Source organism: Acanthaster planci, linkage group LG04, assembly GCF_054643075.1.
Source record: "Acanthaster planci isolate LZ-2023a linkage group LG04, COTS_SCS, whole genome shotgun sequence".
NCBI classification, from domain to species: Eukaryota; Metazoa; Echinodermata; class Asteroidea; order Valvatida; family Acanthasteridae; genus Acanthaster; species Acanthaster planci.
In genome coordinates, this window is record NC_141780.1 from 681,567 (window position 1) to 701,132 (window position 19,566).

The 19,566-nt window shown below is 37.9% G+C and overlaps 1 protein-coding gene across 2 annotated transcripts; it reads left to right on the forward strand.

Moving 5' to 3' along the window:
• The first annotated feature begins 66 nt into the window (after positions 1-66).
• On the forward strand, positions 67-19,271 carry LOC110988251 (uncharacterized). 2 transcript variants are annotated; one of them, XM_087136192.1, is made up of 19 exons: positions 67-221; positions 1,302-1,689; positions 2,008-2,040; positions 2,929-3,094; positions 4,608-4,708; positions 5,466-5,569; positions 6,234-6,297; positions 7,115-7,290; positions 8,602-8,694; positions 9,150-9,347; positions 10,510-10,623; positions 10,879-11,028; positions 11,419-11,619; positions 12,475-12,630; positions 13,131-13,341; positions 13,904-14,064; positions 15,163-15,267; positions 15,578-15,824; positions 16,699-19,271. In XM_087136192.1, exons 2-19 carry the CDS (start codon positions 1,362-1,364, stop codon positions 16,971-16,973), a joined length of 2,883 nt encoding a protein of 960 aa, XP_086992318.1. In that variant the 5' UTR covers positions 67-221; positions 1,302-1,361; the 3' UTR covers positions 16,974-19,271. The 2 variants fall into 2 exon arrangements, with proteins under 2 accessions (XP_086992318.1, XP_086992321.1); XM_087136195.1 differs by having other exon boundaries at positions 1,302-1,428.
• The last annotated feature ends 295 nt before the right edge of the window (positions 19,272-19,566 follow it).

Here is a 19,566-nt window from a genome sequence, read left to right on the forward strand (position 1 = left end):
GTCACAGTCGCGGACGAATCATATCTTCTCGCGTGGTTTCAGGTTACAAAAACCTAATTCCAAATGCGCATATTCAAACCGGATTGTCACGCGCGCCATTACTCGCGAACGATCGTGGCTGGAGGTCTCCTTGCCGCAACGAATTAGGCTTCAGCTGGTTGTTTGGGGCGCCGGGCGTAATAAGGACGTTAGAACTTAGAAGTGCTTCTCTGAAAAACCTGGTAAGAATTTCGGAATTTTGGGAAAGATTTTCCATTAATAACACATGTAATTCCCCCACGAGAAGTGGTCTGGAACACCGAAATGTTGAAAGTAGCCATACTAGGCTATCCGGTTGTGGGAAAGAACCCCATCTCATTTTCTCATGACTTACCTCCCCTATAGTACGATGGTTCCTATTACGGACAACACTCATTTTCCCTTAAAATATCACAACAGCCATCAGAAAGTGTTAACATGCCATAAAAAGTCAAAACTAGGAGGGAAAATATCGAAGAATTCATTTAGAAACTTAGCAAATCAAATCCAGAATGAGACGGAACAATTGTCTTGCACCTCTATAGGACTATTCAACCACAAGAAAGAAATCAAGGAGAAAAAAAGAAAGGAATTTTAGGGGATTTGGATTGAAAAGGGGGGGGGGGAAACAGGAACCACAGTATGATACTAAAACAGAAGAAATACTATCAAGTGATAAACTGCCCAGTGGAATTAATTTAAAAGAAATGCGAATTGTTATTCAAGTTTCTTCTTTATTGGCAGCTACAGCGGACTCATTGTCAGTTACTTTGTTGACAGTCTGAATTTAATTCCTTATCAATTCACTTCACTTTCCATGTAAAAAAGATAGCAATGGTACATATGCAGAAAATGGAGACAGAATACATGCTGCTCAAGTAAGAGTGTCTTTATTGCTCCCTCATTGCTCGTAATTTGGGCGAGCAATGGGCCTGTTCTGACGAGTCAATGCAGACTATTTCCAGAGTTGAATATGATCCCATTTTTCAGACTTGGGATGTTTGTTTCTGTGTCTGTGTGAGCTCAATGATGCTTTGATTTGATTGCATATTACCTGGGATTTGTTTAGAGATGCTGTTTACATGTATCTGTACTACATGTTCATTTCAGAAGCATATTTATAACCATTTAGAAATCTTTGAATCTGCTATAGCACATGTCCTGGCACTCTCGGGAAATTTGAAAAAAATAAATCAGAGATCTAAATGAGCAATCAAACCAAGCCATGAATTACTGAGGCATTTGACTGATGTTTTGTTTTTCTCTTTGTGATTTCTTTGCAGATACTATTAGGTACATGTACATTTGTGCTTCATGTCTGTGCATCCCAGTGGGCTATCAATATGGAGCTGTCAGAAGATCAGAAAAAGCAAGCGCAAGACGTTACTGAAGAACTATTCACCACCATCTGTAAAAACATCAGCAATGTAGAGCTAGACAAGTTAAAAGGCATAATACGTAAAAAGGATATGTGGAGTTATCTTGGTATCAATGAAGAGGAATTACATCGAGCAAAAACAGTGAAAAAATTTCTGAATTTACTGCACAGGAATTCTCCACGTGCTCTAAACCCCGTACTAGATAACGTAGCTCTATGTATGCAGGAACTCTCTCGGGATGACATCATTTCACATATTACGTCAGCTGATAAGAAGTTATCAAATATATTTGGTAGGTCATATATGTATGTACTTTTTCTCTTTGAATTAAGAGGAATAATTCCACACACAAATGTCAATGATTTTTCCCCACTGTAATATACTAGTACCAGCAATCAAAGAGCCACGACATGTTATAAAAGCAAAATTAAGCAGGGAAAATATTGAAGCACTTACTTAGAAAATGGTAAACCATTTAAATTTTTCAGATGAGTTTGGGTTTGTGCGGAGAGTGCCAAGTGATGTCAAGGTATGTTCAGACTTAGACAAATTAGACATAACTTGCTGAAGCAGCATTAAATTCCTGTAAATCCTTTACTTTCAATTGTAGGCCCCAGAGTACAGATACAGCTTGCATCACAAAGTGAGTACAGGTAGAATGATCATAAGTTGATGTATGTAATTTGCCTTACTCTTCACAGCTGTTTGCATGCTTGGGAATTTTTTTCTTTATGTTGTATTCCATACTGTTTTCTAAAACAGAGCATCTTAATGGCATTTTGGGGAGAAAATGATTGCAGGGATGATGTTTATTATGACACTGTCCAATCACGTACTGTAATACGTGTTTATTCTTAACATATGCAGTTTTAAGTCATGCAAATTTCCTAAGTTTTTAAATTCTGTGGCATGTAAAAGAAAGGGAATGCCAGTGACTGGTACGTACATGTAGATACGATGCACTACTGCAAGCAATGGCAGATCCAGAACCAAAGTTGTTTGGATTGCAGGAACCAACAAATTTGAAATTTGTATGTAACCTTTTATGACCCTTGTGGTGTGATGCTTATTCTGGGACTTTGAACATGGTTTGGGATAGAAGGGAAATGAAATGGAACCCCAAACTACCTTTCATTTTTTTTCAGAAAAACAATTTTTTGTTGGGGTGTATGTCTCCTCTTGCCCCCTCCCCCAGACTTACCCCTGACTAAAATTTTCTCAATGCTGGAGAACTTGTTTGATGTTATTAAGAATGTCTGGTGATGAAACCAAGGATTCCTCAAAAGTGCCCTAGGCACTACAGCTTGCAAGCCTGAAGAAACCTGTAGAGAGTTTTAGAGGTGGGAGGAAAACCCCAGATGAACATCCAGGGAATCAGGTAGGGACTGAAAACCCAATCCACATGTGGACTGAAGTGGGAATCAATCCTAGGCAGTGGTGGAAGGCGAGAAAAGAACCATTATGCCAATCTGATTCCTGTTGTCCAGTTCTTATTTTGAGTTGTTAATGATGGTGAGTCTTTTTTTTTAAGCTTTGTTCATCAATGTACCGGAAGAAATAAGAGGACACCAAGAACAAGAAGCCTACAGAAAAGCAGTGGAGGAGGGTCATAAGCAAGTACATCGAACAAGATTGATGATTGTTGGGCAAGAACGAGTAGGGAAGACTAGCCTCAAGAGGAGTCTGACACATCAAAGGTTTCTAACTTTCTATGATTTCAATGCTGGATCATTTCACCAAGTTGGGGAACGTTTGATGGCATTTGGACATTTTTCAGAAGAGATAGAGGGCTCTCTCAAATGACATCATTCCTACAGATTGTCACATGCATCGGCATTTTTTACTTCAGCTTTTGTGACCTGCGTTGGCTGTGCTGTATTTCAGACGTTTGGATCAGCAAGCTTGCAAGTTTCAAACATTTTACATAACACGCACACATGCACCTGTTAAACAATTTCAATTTTCCTACAAAGATGGCATCTAATGAGAGAGATCTATAGTCATTTGCTAAAGTTTCGGACCACCCATACAAAATGCATTAACCGGAAGAAAAACCAAACTTTAACCAATCAATCGTGGGAACTTATGTTTATTTTCAATGTGTAACAGCTATTTGACTACATTTCCAGGATTTGACATGTTAGCAGTCTAATATTTAGTGTGCCCTCCTTTATTTCTTATTACTTAGACTGGCTTTTTTACCCAGGCTGCCTTTCAGGAAAAATGTCATACAAGACCTGCCTTTGCAACAAAATTCATGCAAATGGGGCTCACAGCACGACTCTGATATTATCGCCACTGTAAAAAACATCTTATGTGATCATTCAAAGAAACAATGTAATGCAGGCTCACTGACAGAAATAACAACAATTCCAGGAGGTCTTAAACTTTTGCAAATGACTGAATTGGGGGCCACTCAACAAAAGAGGCTTTGTTTTTTCACAGCGTAGGTGTGCCATGAGGCGTGCAAGTATATGTGCATTGGACGTGGAGCACGCTGAGTACACGTAACTAAGTTATTCCAGCATGTATGGTCTTTGCATACATGCAGAACATGTGCAAGAACCCGCTTGTAACCATCTGTCTTTCTTTCGTCGATTGGGGGTGCACTTCAGCTTGGGGTGGATAATTGTTTTTGACTCTTCTGGTTCTGGAAAGTTTCAGGGCATTTTGAAATTGTTCAACATGATATTTTGAAAAATTAATGTGGATGTCTGGTAAAAAATATGAGGGACACCAGATTAGGTTATCAAGTTTTGCTAAGTTAAATTGTCTATTTCCTCCCAAATACATGTAACCAGCTTAGAGCACAGCTCATCATTGCTGAATTCAACTTTTGAAATTTGATATGAGTTCATGGTGATATTCAAAAAAATTTGTCAGTTGACCCTTAACGTCACATTTGCTGATGTAAATTGGCAGATGTGATGGAGTGGCTGTAAAACTTCATATGAAATTTCCAAAACATCCAGATGTCATCAACCATTTCTCAACTTGGCAGAATGACCCTGCTACATTTGGTTATTTGTGTTTACCGGTTTAACTGTAGCATTCAATGTATGTTTGAAATGATCCAACCTGTAATGTCGACATAAAAGACAGGGAAATAAACCAAAATTAGTCACAGCATGTGGAGAAATTCTGCTGTCTTTATTTGCAGTTTCAATAAGGAGGAATCATGTGGAGAAATTCTGCTGTCTTTATTTGCAGTTTCAATAAGGAAGAATCATCAACTGAGTGCATCAGTGCATCATCTGTCTGCAAAATAGACATCAAACATGCAACATCCTGGCAACTGCACCAAGGAGGAGGTTGAAACCATTTACGTCTTTTTTTTTTATTAAAGATTTTGAAATGTGATGTGCATATTACACAGTGACAAAAAATCTTACACGTTTATAAACATAGCCCAAAAAATGACCAGTAAAGAGTATTTACCATAATGTTGATCATACATTGTAATTTATTGAGTTTTTGTAAGTTTTTGCATGAGGTTGGGTAAGACTGTTGCTGAAGTGAGCTTGATTGTTACAAATATCATTTTGATTTTGTGGTCGGTGGTAGTCTCAAGTGACTTACTAAAATTTTGCTTTTTGGAAAAATATTAGAAATGATAGTTTCAGTGAAGAGACTATAGGTTTAAACCCCAACATGGAAGACTATTATCCAAAAGGGCCTCTTAGCCTGAAAAAATGTGGTCTTTTGTCATGCAATTCATGGCTACCAAGAGATTATCACCTGTAAATTACCATACAAATAAGAAATATATATCATATGGATTGAGTGCAAAATACTGACGAATAACACATTGTTTTTTTTTTGTCAAAATGGGTGTTCAAATCCAGTTCAGGGGAACTCAAATGTTTTATACATTCGTGTTCATGTACTCTCCACTCCATTTATATTTGGTCTTGTGAAAAGCTAGCTGATGTGAATCGTACATTGCAATATGTAGCACATGCTTACATGTAGCTGTGCCCTTCACTGTCCTGCAGCCAGTGTTCTCTTGGTATCTTTCAAATTGATGACACTTAAGTTTGTTACATGGCCTTTTACAAATGTTGACAGGTGATTCAACCAGTATTAGACGTGAATATGAAGAAAGTGTGAAAAATGAAGCATCTTTCAACTTCCACAATTTCATCACGCAGAATTATCCAGTGAAGATACAGGTATGGAATAGTTGTGGAAATAAAACATACTCTTTACAATGTTAGATGTAGATCAGGGTACAGAGAACTTCTACCAAGAAGAATGACCCCAAAGTGACTTTCCTCATCAGAAGAATGTCCAGTGATGTTTGTTGAGCAATCTTTTTGGTATCCATTGGTAAAACATATAGCTTGGCAGTATTTAGCGACCAGCATATCTAATCTTGTTATGGAAATAAAATCAGGCTTGGCTTACCCTTTCGTGTCATGTTTTAGAGTCAGATGTGTAAGACATCAAATATCCGTCAGATGTCATCATGGGTAAAGAAAAATGAACATGAAATAACACAACAGAAGTCCAGATAGTTTTAAACAAGAAGTAAGGGCTAAATCGTTGATTGGAATTCCATAAAGCAAAGTTCTTCATGGACATTTTGTGTTCTGGTGCTCCTAGATGCATAAGGCGTTTAAAAGATCATGATTTTCAACCTTGACCTACAAACAAAGATTATGCTACCATATATCAAAAATTGTTTGAAGAAAATGATTTCCAGATTTTGCGTAATTCATCCTGAGCAGCAGGGAACGGATCAATTTCATTCCGCAGGTAATCACCACAGGTCAATGACAAGTCAACGAGTTAGTCTCAAGTCAGTATTTATCATTATTGTGACATATTTTTCAGATGCCCCCGGGTACACATGTAACACCTACATATCCAGCAGACCAGGCATCCCAATCCGCACCGGGTAAGAACAGAACAACAAACAGAAGTAGAAAATAAACTACCGTTTCTTCTAGGATTGGAATACCTACCTGTCCCTTCCCATGCAAGCATAAAAACTGCCTGTCTGTCACCCCTTGATGCTGTCTAAGGCCACACTTCCATTGCCTCCAGTATTTAGGAAGGAAATGTGAAGACTTGTTCACCAGTGTTCAAGATTTACAGTGGAATGCCACTTTACTGAACACCGCTATACCGAACATGCAGCTATACCAAATATTGAGTATAAAACTGACCGAACATTATGCAGTTGCCGTTTGCAATTCCCGAATGTCAACTTGATAAAACAGTCGGTGCTTTTTATGTTGAAAAGTGACAAGTGGCCATTATTTCCCCAAGGGGTAGAAGGGAAAGCCACAAGTTGTTGAGTTAATTGCAATTAGTTTTGCGACTCTGCATTTGGGTGTGGAAAAAACCGCACATGCACTGTGGCATTGCACTACATGTATATAAAATAGAGTTGGAGCAAGTAAATTTTGGACAAGCAACAACTACTTTTCCCAATTTGTTTTTACCTGCCCTCAGGACAGATGGACAGGTAGCTACATATACTTGTGTATAATATGCCAAATGCAACAAAGAATAATTTGTTAAACTAAATTAGTGGCAAATGAGACAAATTTGTGCTAACGTCATCATCAGTGTGCATTTTTAATCACTTCCCCGTACAGCTACTTTTACCTCTCAGAATAAGTTGCTTTTATGCATTGTAAAGCACTCTGGAAAGAGTGATATTGAACAAGTATTGCTGGTCAGTATTTAGATTCAACCTTTTTTGGCAGCTTCTCCTTATCAGCCTCAGAAATCACAAGACGACAGCAAAACAAGGAAATCTCCAATTAATGAACCGACTCCACAACTAGGAGTGAGAAAGAGGCATATCTCTGGTGCATTGGAACCAATTGTTCTCAGCCTTTGGGACTTTGCTGGTCAAGATTTGTACTATACTTTACACAAGGTGAGTTGGACATGATAATGTTTTATGAAGTATCAGGTACATGTGACATCTACATGCGTTAAGTTTAAGGTACACTGCTTTCAGCTATCCCACAAATAACATCCAAATTGTCACAATTCAGACTTGGTTAAAAAGACAGTAATGGCACAAAACTCCCGATAAAGTGAGTTGGTCTAGCATTCTTTTATTTGAAAGAAATGATCAAAAAAGGTCATTTTAAAGGTGTGTCAAGTGACAGTTCTTAAAAACTCAAATAAATCTGAGGAAACATACATACACAGTTTTCACGTATTTTGTAATATTATAGTGATAATTTTGGTGCCAAATAGCATTTACCAGAGACACTTAGCCTGCAATTTTCGGGTGTAGTGCCAAGCAGGAAATGAAAACTTGTGATTGATGTTTTAATATGGAGAAGTGTTGTGTGTTTTTCTTGAAATGTACTGTCATTTAAAAGTCAAAGCCTGTAGGAGTTGTGCACGTAGCAAAAGACAAACTGCACAACGTCCATGGAAATGGATGTTGATGAAAGACTCTGTAGACGGGCAGGTGACACAATCTATGCCCACAAAATCCAAAAATCTGGACATGCAGTATGCATTCTTTGTAACAAGGATTTGAAATTTTGGAAATGTGGTCGAATCAGGTGGAAAAATGGCCAAGTCACTCTACAAACCTTGATATATAATTTTGGGAAACTAGTTAATTAAGTTCAGGCAAATATGAAGGAAAAAGTTAAATTAAAAATGGCCAATGGTTGCACCAGAAGGCTATACAATGCACCACAGAGCATCTACATTTCAAAATGATACCGGGGCTCGAACCCTACGCGTATGCTTCATGCTTGGAATTTCAGCTAGTTTAATTTCTCGCAATTATGAACTTAAACATACAACTATACCATTAGTCAGTAGATTGGAAGTAAAAAAAATTGGAAATTCACTCCTTCCTTAAAAAAGTTATAATATTCCCTTGTGCCTTATCGCAAAAGGTTTCATTTCTTGTAAAGTTAGTATATTGTGGTCAAGGGGTTGTTCAGATGCTCAAAATATAAAAGACTACAGTGAGGCATACATTTCCGACACCAACTTGGGGTTGGCAAAATTTTACATTTTTGTATCGAGGTGGTTTCATCTATGAATGTACATTAATAGGTAGTGTTTGTGTCAGCTCAGTTAACACCCTTGTGTGTTGTTTTTGTTCTCAGAGTTTTGGGTGTGTTTTTTCCTTAGTACGTTATAGCCAGTTAGAAACTTTGCTGTCATTTGCATTTTTGATCAGTTTAGTTCTTTTTGGTTTGTTGTATTGCAGACATTCCTGTCTTCTCGAGCCGTATATGTGGTCGTGTTCAACCTTTGTCAAGACCTTGACAAACCAATACAAACTAATGAAAGACCTGATGATGTAAGAGTATGTTAAATGACGACCTCCATGACACAAATGCATTCTGCTTTGATTTCTTTCAAGAATGTGTATGACTTTACTGTTGCCATTCTTTGTGATGCCTCATAGCATTCCTTGTATGGAAGGTGATACTTCTTGCCGTTATCTCCCATTATTGCTAGTTTTAGTTGACAAGAGATCATTAGTGAATTTGTCCAAATTGTTTCTGTGTCCAATCACATAAAACGTACAAGTTTGCATTGTCTTGCCTCCTGAATTGGAAAATGATTTCTTGTTTCTTGGAAGATTAGTGCAAAGGATACCGATATTGAGCTCCTAATGGAACAAAGCATTGTGCATGTATGTCCCTTGATCATCCTTGTATGGTACTGCCTTGCTTTCACTTTGAGAATGACTTTTATTTTTTTAATTGGCAACATGGTTTTGTAGACAGTCATTTTGTCATTCACTTACAGCAAGGGGACAGCTGTCACAGCAATAGGATGACTCCCATGCAGTATCTTGATTTCTGGATGCGTTCAATTTTCACATACACGAAAGAAAACTCCTCAAAAGAAAGATTAGAGCAGAAATCTCCTCCCATCTTCATTGTTGGTACTCACCGAAATAGCGTTGGAGGAGATGACTTGCCAGACAGTGAACGCAAACAGTTGGTACGTCCTTTCCTGATATCTGTCGGGCAGGAATTGAGATGGCGTATCTGTAGAATATTTTTAAGTTTTATTAGCCTTGATAAAGGCTTAGTGGCTGTCTCACATGTACTTCACACTGTGTGGAACTGAAATTGTTGTACAATTATAATAGGTGTCCTGGTGTGTTAGTTGTAATATTTGTGAAAGTCAACATCTCAAAAGGTCTTTCACAATAGAGCCTTCTAACACCTTGGCAAACACAGGGCAAGCTTTGATTTCTCAACCGCATGTTCAGCCCTATGTCCTGTCACACTTGGTCAAAGTTCTCACAAAGAGACACTTTTGCCCAAAATCATGATTTTTTCAAATTTCTGTTACCAAATCTACTGAAATCTGCCTAACCATGATGATCTACCAGGGGCAAATTTCAACCATTCCGAATTTTGCATTGTCACAAAGAGGCAAATTTGTCTTCCATAAAAACAGCGTCGGCAATGAAGGGCAAAACCATGGGCGAACTCGTTTTGCCGTTTTCATGAAGAGGTGAATTTGACCCCGGAAATGTATACAAATGTAACAGTCATGCACCTGGCATGCGCTGTATCAAAATAGCCTGCGTTTTCACAAGTAGACAAAAGTCACATGAATTTCAGTGTTTTCACAAAGAGACAAATTTGTTTGTTTACAAGATAAACAATTTCAATTAACTTTCAATATCATTTGGGAGTTTGTTGTCCTTTTTTGCGTCTTTCATTAAGTAGTATTGGTTAAGTCAAAGGCATGCTACACTGGGGAAATAAGTGTTTGAAAAAGAGACCAACTTCAAATGCTATTTTGTCGAAACCTAGGTTTTACTCTCTGTTGAGGAATTTGCCTCTTCATGAAAACGGTGACGACTTTTGTAGACTGAGCTTTGTTGACATTGGCGAGTCAAATCCAACCCAGAGATGAGTGTCAACCCAGGGAATTACTCATTAACCAAGATAGCCAATGATTTATTCATCATTACTACAAATGCTCTGGTCTGCTTTTCAGCATAATCTGTGTCATTTCTTTCTGTATGAAGGCTGAAATTTGTGTCTAATTCCACTTTTGATATATTTCCTTTTTTGCTCTATACATGTATTTTATTCTTGAAGAGTTCAATTCTACCTCCTATTCCTGTCTTTGTTTTTAAATGCAGATAGATAAAATATTTACTCGAATAAGAACGGAGATCAGCAATAAGCCATACTCAAGGTTTGTAGTGGGAGAGTATTATGCCATAGAGAACTCCATGGAAACGAACAACGACAAGGTAAAGAATGTCTTATTCATCATTTGTGCTTCTTTTGATTAAAAACAATAACCAATATAATCCTAACCACAGCTTATCAAATGGCATTGAATTCTGCTATTTAAAACTTTTCTGTTGGGTTGGACACTGTTGTTTCTTTGCTTGCAGAAAATGTGAGAAAGCGTAAGCGCTGACAGTCAGTGACTTACATATGAGCAAAGAAAGAAAAGGGAAACTGTCATACTTGCAGTCAAGTTTTAATGTATGTGTCAACAGATCTGCAGACTGAGAAAGCATATTGAGAGCATCGCAAGGAAAGAGCCCTACATGGGACAGCTAATTCCATTGCGATGGCTGCAGTTTGATGACAGAAAACTGAAGGAAGTAGCTAAGAGTGGCGGAATTCCTGTTTTAACACTGCAGCAGGTAACCTCAACATCTTATAGCTGTGCAAAATCTCAAGGGGCATTCACAGGATAGTGGTTGTGGAAGGCACAAGATCTTCGAACAATCCTAAATCCTTAAACTGTTGAAAGATTGAGGGGTTTTGAGGATCACTGAGCAAAATGGTTTACTCAGCTGGAGATGGGGGGGGGAGTATTTCCTGACAGCACAGCTTTTACCATTCTTTAAAGGAAATGTAAGTGTTAACCCCTCCCAACCCAAATCCTGGATACACTAAAGAGGTAACAAGTTTTGTCTTCCAAAGCGGCTGGAATTTAGTTGATTTATTGTAATGACAGGAATTTGCTAAGTTCAGATGTGGAACTAGATGATTCTTTATTTATGCAATAACCTTGGCTGTCTTGAGATTAGGTGAAGGATGACTTTGGTTTAGAAGATGAAACCGAACTTCTGACGATGCTGAAGTTCTACCATGATCTCGGCCACATTATCTACTTTGGAGGTGATGGTGATCAGAAGAGTCAAGCCTTGAAGGATGTAGTCATTCTGGATCCTCAGTGGCTGATTGATGCATTGAAGAAGGTCATCACTATCACACCTCCAAGAAAACAGGTAAGTACAACACTGGGTAAATGTGAATTAGACAATTAGTGGCTTTCTCGGCATGTCTTCCTTTTTTTTAAATTTTCATATTGGTATGAGTTCAGAGGAAATTAAGTGGCATTGTTCCCTTTGAACAATACACAAGCACCAATCTCCAGGCATAGATTAATTTAATTCCAACATTTTCACTTACATGAAGGTTTCCACAAACATTTATTGATCAGAATTACCACTGGTCCCCTCATATAATGCGTAATGTGCCAAGGAGATGTACATTTATTGTCCATTGAACAGGTACATCAGAGCATGAAATTACGGTTGGACATCTGCCATTTTCAGACTATATGTACTTCTATTATTTGACCAAACAAAACCAGATGAGGTAGGACAAAACATCCAAAGTAAATGTAAAAAATAAAAACCAAAAGCAAAATTCTGTTTAGTTTTACTCTGGTGTTTGTGCTGATGACATTTAAACTATGAGATTAGGTTCTCATGTGACTTTGGTATGTGTATGTTTGCAAGCTGATAATGGTAGAACAAAATTGATTGTGCTGACATTTATTTTGCCAGACAAATTTTTGGCCTAATGACATGAAGTACCCATGGTGAAGGTTGCAACAGTCAGGCCTTGGAACAGATCTTTCCTATCCCCGCTGCTTAAGTTTTTGAATGTGTTGGATAAACTGTACAAGGAGTAGAATAGAACCTCTTTAGCAAATTGTCAATTTATTAGAAATGAACACTGCTAATGGACCTGAGTTAGACAGCCACTGAATGCCTGAGCTTTCTGATTGTGAAGACCACAGTTTTCAGACACTTTTATCCGCATTACGATAAAAAAATGATTTCTCTTCCTCAAAGATGGCCGACCATGTCCAATCGTGGAATCATTTGAAGGACAGTGGCATATTGGAGAATAAGCTGATTGATTACATGTGGCGAGATATTCTTTCTCACAAGAAGGCTCTTCTAGATCTGATGGACAAGTTTGACCTACTTTGTGAACGTACTGATCAGGTATGCCTTGTTTTGTAGAGTCAAGAAGTAAAAAAAGTAGACAGATTGTGTCAATGTAAGATTGTGAACAGCTGTTCTCATCATTAGTATCTTGACTAATCAAGTCCTTTCCTAAGTAAGAAACTAGAATCATAATACAAAAATTGTATACAGAAATATATATATGGATGGCTTGATCTACTGTTCAGTAGGACTGTTTGGGTGTTTGACAGCAAATGTAAGTTACACCTTTTGAAAGCTTATATATATCAAATATGAATCTGTTATTGGTGTTAAAATTTGATATCAATGAGCAGTCAGAATCAAGTCTGATTGAGAATGTTTATATGATTTTGGTAATGATTATCTCGTTTTGGAAACTTACTTTGATCAAATAGTATGGAAAAACAGAAGAGGACATCATGCTTATTTTCAACCAAACATAATTTGAACAATGAAAATTATGGGAAATACATTGTGACTGACGTTTGTAAGTAATTATATTTCAAATTTTTGTGAAGCCCCAGGAGGAAGCCTGCAGCAGTCCTGCAGCAGCTACTGTCTCATCCATCAAGTTCCAGCGACAGCATTCACATACTACTCCTGAGGATATGGTGTCCTACTATGTGCCTTCAATGCTGCGGATACAGACATCAAACAGCAGTCAGCCGGAGTCAGCAGAGCAGAAGAATGCAAGTGTGTTTTGCGTGGACTTCCATGGATTCCTTCCAGGTGAAGAAGCTTTTTAGACAATTTGCCTTGCTTTACTATTCTTCTGTTGAAAATGGTTCTGAAATTGTTTGGACAGATGTGATGGAAACAAGATGTCTGATATAATTCTTTTGTTATTCATTCATCTTATGGGACAGTAGCCTTTTTCGAGCAGTGAATTTCGTGGATTTCCTCTGTTCCTGTCAAAAAAATCATGACATTCTTGCATTCGGAGTTTTCCCAAGAATTTGAAACACATAAAGGTGAAGCCAGAAATGAATTAAAGGCCATCCTGAATTGCTTTCTACATTTTTTAAAAGTCAGATTCAAGAACTTAAATTTGGTTCATGGTGTGATTTTATTCAGTCACAGCAAGTCTTTTTAGACAATTTGCCTTGCTTTACTATTCTTTAGTTGAAAATGGTTCTGAATTTGTTTGGACAAATGTCAACTTTGGTAGATTTATACATCATGTTGTCTGACAGTTTTAATGTTTGGGAAAAGTTTTATGTCAGATTAAAACTGAAGGATTTACACAAAAGAACAAAATCATAACCCAAAACTTCTGATTCTTTTTTTCTAGATGGATTATTTCATCGCTTAGTTGTGCGAGCACTGCGATGGTCACAAACCTTAGGTGGAACACATCCTAGTCTGAAGTATGATCAAGCCAGCTTCTTTGTAAATGACCAGCATGAGTTTGTACTCCAGTTGGTACGAAAGAAGGATCTTGCTTATCTCAAAGTAAGTGTCCAACAGTTGCTGTAAAGCTAGGTTTACACTATGTTTCCGGCGGCTATGGCAATCACGTTTCTGGCCACCGTGGACAAAACGGTATGGATATGAGACAATGCGGGGAAACAGGATGGGCAAATGTGACAGTCCGTGATTGCTGTGGATGCTGGCCAGATTTTTAAACTGTCAAAATTTTGCTACAGCATTCAAGGTGCAGATGAGAAACTTAGTAGGCCTTAGTAAAATGGGGTGAACACAACAAAATGTGACAGCACATGATAGCCCGTAACCAAACTTGGAGACAGTCCGTAGTGGGATAGGAATCATGTGCCTCCCCAGGCATCTAACAGTCCTTTCAAGTTTTGCCCATTTTGCCACATTTTGTGACTGTTCTCACGCCAAGCTAGAGTGTACTGTAGCCATTTCGTTGTGTTAAATCGTGGCACGTCCAGATGTGACCATTTACCTACCCAGTGCAATACAGCGCATTGCGTTCTACTACAGTTTTACATGCCGAGCATGGTCGGGGGGGTATATAAAAGCCGGGCCAGGCAGGACAACTTCATGCAACATGATAAAAAACTACTTTTGAGAAATCAACTGAAGGCAACTTCAATAGCTCTGTCTATCACCTTTAGAAATCTGCGGACTTTACAATAGCTCATTACGTAATCTGAACATGATTTACTTGTGTATGGGCAGTACAATAGACCATGAAACTTAGCAGGACCTAACAAAACTTGACTACGGAGAAAAAATTGCCAAAATCCCACGGCGCACTACGTTTCGGGCAAACATCATTGGCATGGCTGCCGGGAACATAGTGTAAACCTAGCTTCAGTGAAAAAAAGACTCCTGCCATTGTGGCTAATTGACAATGCATTCTGAATTGAATACTGAGGGAATTGTTGTTTGGTTTCTTGTAAATGGACCGTGCTGGCATATGAAGACCGCTGGAATGTTACCCTTGGGTTCTACCAAATGTAATAGAACCTTACATTGGCGGTCAACCCTTTCAGCTTTATATGTTATGCCCTGAAGCATACCAAGACACAATCAACTCATCAGCAACAAGATTCACAGTTTCTTTGTACTGCATTCTTACAGGTGACTGTCAAGCGTGCACAGTTCGTTCAAACAAGGCGAAAAAGACGCTCTAAAGAGGAGAAGATACATGTCAAGAAATCCCCTTCTTCCGATGTCACATGCAAGGTACTTTGCAGGATAACAAAATGAAGTAGGGATAACCTTGCTGAAGAGTTTCACGCTTTGTTTGAATTATCAGTGGTCAGGGTTAAATCCTTTTGCATCAACATTCCCATCAGGACAGTTGGGACATTAATGGAGGGGACTTTAAACTTACGGGTAAGCTGCAAAGTTTTGTACTTTTTATGTAGTTGTCATTTTTTTAGTTTTAGTCACCTTGATTTATTTCCTGTAGTGGAGTTTTTGTGCATTTAGGAGTTCAAATTACCGTGAAAATGAACTTATAAACAAAACTGTTTTCTTTGAATTGAAACAGGTACTCAGATTTGTTGAAGAGAATCTTCAGAACTTGAAGGACATGTGGATAAAGAGAATTGATTACTGCATCAGTGTCTTATGTTTGAACAACAAGCATAAAATGCCTCACCTACTACCACTGGATGAATGCTTAAAGAAACCACAGGTTGTCTGCAGGTTGGGCAGTTCCCAGATGGTCTTTGACACTTACAAGTTCCAAGCCATGTTTAAACAGGAAAGCTCTGAAGAAGAACCTTCAGCACTTGGTAAGTTCTTTGTGATGGGCTGCTGTGCTAATGAAAAGGCAGCTTGGCTTTTCCCTTGACATTTTGTCCAGTAGCAATGATAAATTGGTTCATGATTGGCAGATGAACATTTCTCCAATGCTCCAGTCGCTGTTACTGTACTTTCTCTGATCATGGCTGTAAGATGTTGGTGCCATATGCTTAGGATGATGTTGCAATACATGCTGCTTGACATGCCTTTCTTGCTGCTACTGCTTTGAATTTTCATGTTATAACAGAAAAGCAGTGTGTTTACTCAACCCTAGAGCTGTCCTACCTGTTATGTAATTTGCTGGCACTTCAGCTTGCTGGTGTCTTTCTGACTTTTGCATTAACTGCTTATGAAGCATGTTGGAGCTTTTGATGCTGTCTTGCTGTAGGTCATAATGCTGCAAAAGTCTGCATGATTTGTGGATGGTGCTGTGACACCATATGCAACAGCGCCAGCATGGAAAGAACAATGCTAGCATGCATTGTTAGCTTATGATACAGAATGGCAAAATTTCATCTGAATGTGTACAAAACCTGAGTGTTTTTGTGTGAGCACTACACATATTGTGGCAATAGCAATCTTCATATATTCTCCTGTTTTTCACTGGCAAGGGCTTGTTTGATTTGTTTGATGTTTGTTTGATGCACCTGGCCGGGTTTCTAGCCAGAGTAGGCTGGGAGTTAGGTTTAATGGTTAGCATTTATTCTCATTTAGTTATGGCCCACCTTGTGTCTTGCACCAGACTTTTCTAGATACTGCTCATTATCTTTATTTACTTTTTGTATGTCTACTGCTAATATTCATGTGTTTTTTTCTTCCTGTTTGAATTAATGGTTGCAATGTGAGATTATTTTGCCCCCTCAGAAAAGAGACAACCTATGAGTGATGTCCATTTCCGAGAGATCGCAAAGAAGCTTGGTCCAGAGTGGGAAGAATTGGCAACGTACCTGAATTTCTCAAAAGAGGACATTTACAGGTTTAGGAGTGAGTCAAGTAATATTGATGGTCAGATATTCAGCATGCTTGTAAAAAGGAGACAAAATCGTGGAGGGAAAGTGGAAAAGATGCGAAAAGAGACAGTGGATGCACTCAGAAAGATGGGCAAAAATGAGCTTGCTGATGAAGTGCAGAATTACTGAAACCAAACAGTTTACTTGTTGGGGCTCATCTTTCTTCAAACAGACTTTTGGGTCTCTGTTTGTTTGGGGGGGGTCATTAGAGCTTGTAAACTTTTGTTACGTGTTAGTTGGACCAAAATAAATAGTTGCAAAGTACAGACACTGTTATATTTCATACATTGTTGATTAAGTAAAAATATTACTTGTATTCCTCATAGATAACTTGCGTTGAAGTTGTAACAATTTGTTTCAAGAATCATCCTAGTTTTGAGTGCACTTCTGCCTAATATCAAACAATCAAAAGATGTGGCACTGTTGAAGTCACTGTTTGATAACAAATTGAAAAATACAAATTGTTGTAAAGGCATGATGCCTTTTTATTGATGGTTTCGTAGGTGGTTTGTACAGTACTTGGCAAGATTTATAGTTGAATACACACACAAACAATAAAACTTGCCTTTCCGTGAAGCTTTCTAAGAATGTTCTCCACGTGAATATGACTGCTTGCCTCTTGCATTTGGGGTCTTTTCAAACCAGTACTCAGTTATGTTATTGGGGCACCTATGACTTCTGTTTCTGAATTGTTTTTATTTTTTCGAAGAGAAATATTTTCCTTTTGTTTTGTCTTTCGCTCTCAAAATAGTTATTTAATTTAATGAGATTTTGATTAAAATTGCCCCACCCATGTGATTCGGTTCACCTCCATTTGGGTACCACTTCTTCCCTTTTGCAAGGTTGTGAGAATTCAGCTTTTCAGCTGATTTCGGCTATTTTGTGTAGATGTTGACCCTGAATTTCAGCTTTTTTGTACATCTGGTCTGTACAACAGTACGGGAACTTTTGACATTTCAGCTTTTTGCTAGCTGTTTTCAGCTTCAATTTGAAGTGGCTACTCACCCCTCCTGCTTTTGTAAATGTTGGGTGACACCCCCTCCCCGACTGGATCTACCTCTGTATATTGCTTACATCTCTTATCAAATGAACTTAAGAGACGTTCTCTGTGGATACAGAAACAAACAAAAAATGCTAGGTGTGTGACGCTGTATTCAGCAGTTGAAAAGACAAGTTTATTGATTCAGTCCATGTACATATAACTTATGATTTATATCTGCAATACTACATTTCTGTAATACTGAACTTCTGCTTGAAAATTTATATTAGCTTCTAATAGTTGACTAGAATACTTGTATCCATGTCGTGTGTAATTTTCAAAATTAGAATGAAATTTCAAATTTCATGAAGTTGTACTTGTAGTTTTAACAAATTGTGCAGTTTATGAGTCCAAAGTGCCTTGATTAAAACATTCAATGAAAGGTGCTATTTCTGCAATGTCTTTTTATGCTTAAGTCCTCAAGCATTAATGGAAAGAAACTGATTTGGGTGGAATCCTGGGAAGTAATTTTAAGATATAAAATATTGAAATATTTCTCATAAACAGGCCTTTTGAATGAGACTTCTTGATATTTTTTCAGGGGGAGAGGGGCAGGAATATAAAGAAATAGAAAATATATCTGAATATTAAAATATCAATGCATTGGATTTATAAAAAAGCATGCAGTCTGGATGATTGTGACTGTACATAAGGTTTATTCATTCTACTCCATCTGAAATGATTGTGTAATCTGGTTGAAAATTATATCGTGCTAAGTTATCAGCTTGTATACCCTAAGTACATGTAATTCAGAAGTTTAAATTGACTGGGCATAATATAATCTACAATTTTTGATTCATATCAGATTGTGTACATATAGTTAAAAGCAATTGTGACAAAGGAAATACAAAGATTTAAAATTGTCCTTTTCATAGTGATGTTTTCAGCAGATTAAAAGATGGGATTATTTTAGATTTAAGCCATACTCATTTTGCTGGCACTTTACCCTGTGAAACTACAGCAACTTTTGTTAGTTTGTGATTCATGTAAAAAAATTGATTGAAAACACAACCAATGAAGCAACTTATGGGGGAGGCGTGGTTACTGTTGCCTCCCCCAACTAGTGTTCCCAAAGGGCACATGTGGATACACACGCACTTGTAAACTGATAAAGTGCTTCTTGTACTGGTGTTTTTTATGTGTGTGTTTGTATGTTGAATGTAAGCATCCAAGGTGCCTTGACCGAAGGTTATATTTAGCTCAACAGATGAAAAACAATGTGAAAGTGTAATCCTTTTAATCATACGGAAGAACAAAGTGATTCCAGGGTCTGGAATTTTTGCACAAAGGGAGAGATCTATCCTTGGCTATTTATTAACCATCCAGTGGAATTGTGCCAGGTATTAGAAAGTATTCTGGTTTCTGAAATAAAAAGTATAAAGCCTTCATTCTGTGTCTTTTCTCGGTGCAGTATATGTAGGCCCCCTCTTGATTTCATAACAAATAAGTTGAAATGTAGTTTTACGAATCAGCCAAATAGCTTTCGGCTGTTATCAAACATATTGCCATCTTTTACTCTCACCAGGGGAACTTTGTCTATTAAGATTTTTGGTTTATGTATCGATCATAATTGTATAATCCCAAAGCAAAAATGAAATCAAGGGTGAAAGGAGCTTCAAGTACATGACTGAAGCAAAAAGTACTTGGCCCAATTTTTGCTTGATGGTAAAGAAGATAATTGTG

Bases quoted from the DNA above. Each gene is read 5' to 3' on its own strand.
- LOC110988251 (XM_087136192.1), top strand. From the start codon at position 1,362: ATGGAGCTGTCAGAAGATCAGAAAAAGCAAGCGCAAGACGTTACTGAA. The intron at 8,695-9,149 runs GTAAGAGTATGT...ATTCACTTACAG, and splicing joins CTAATGAAAGACCTGATGAT to CAAGGGGACAGCTGTCACAG. The intron at 10,624-10,878 runs GTAAAGAATGTC...ATGTGTCAACAG, and splicing joins TGGAAACGAACAACGACAAG to ATCTGCAGACTGAGAAAGCA.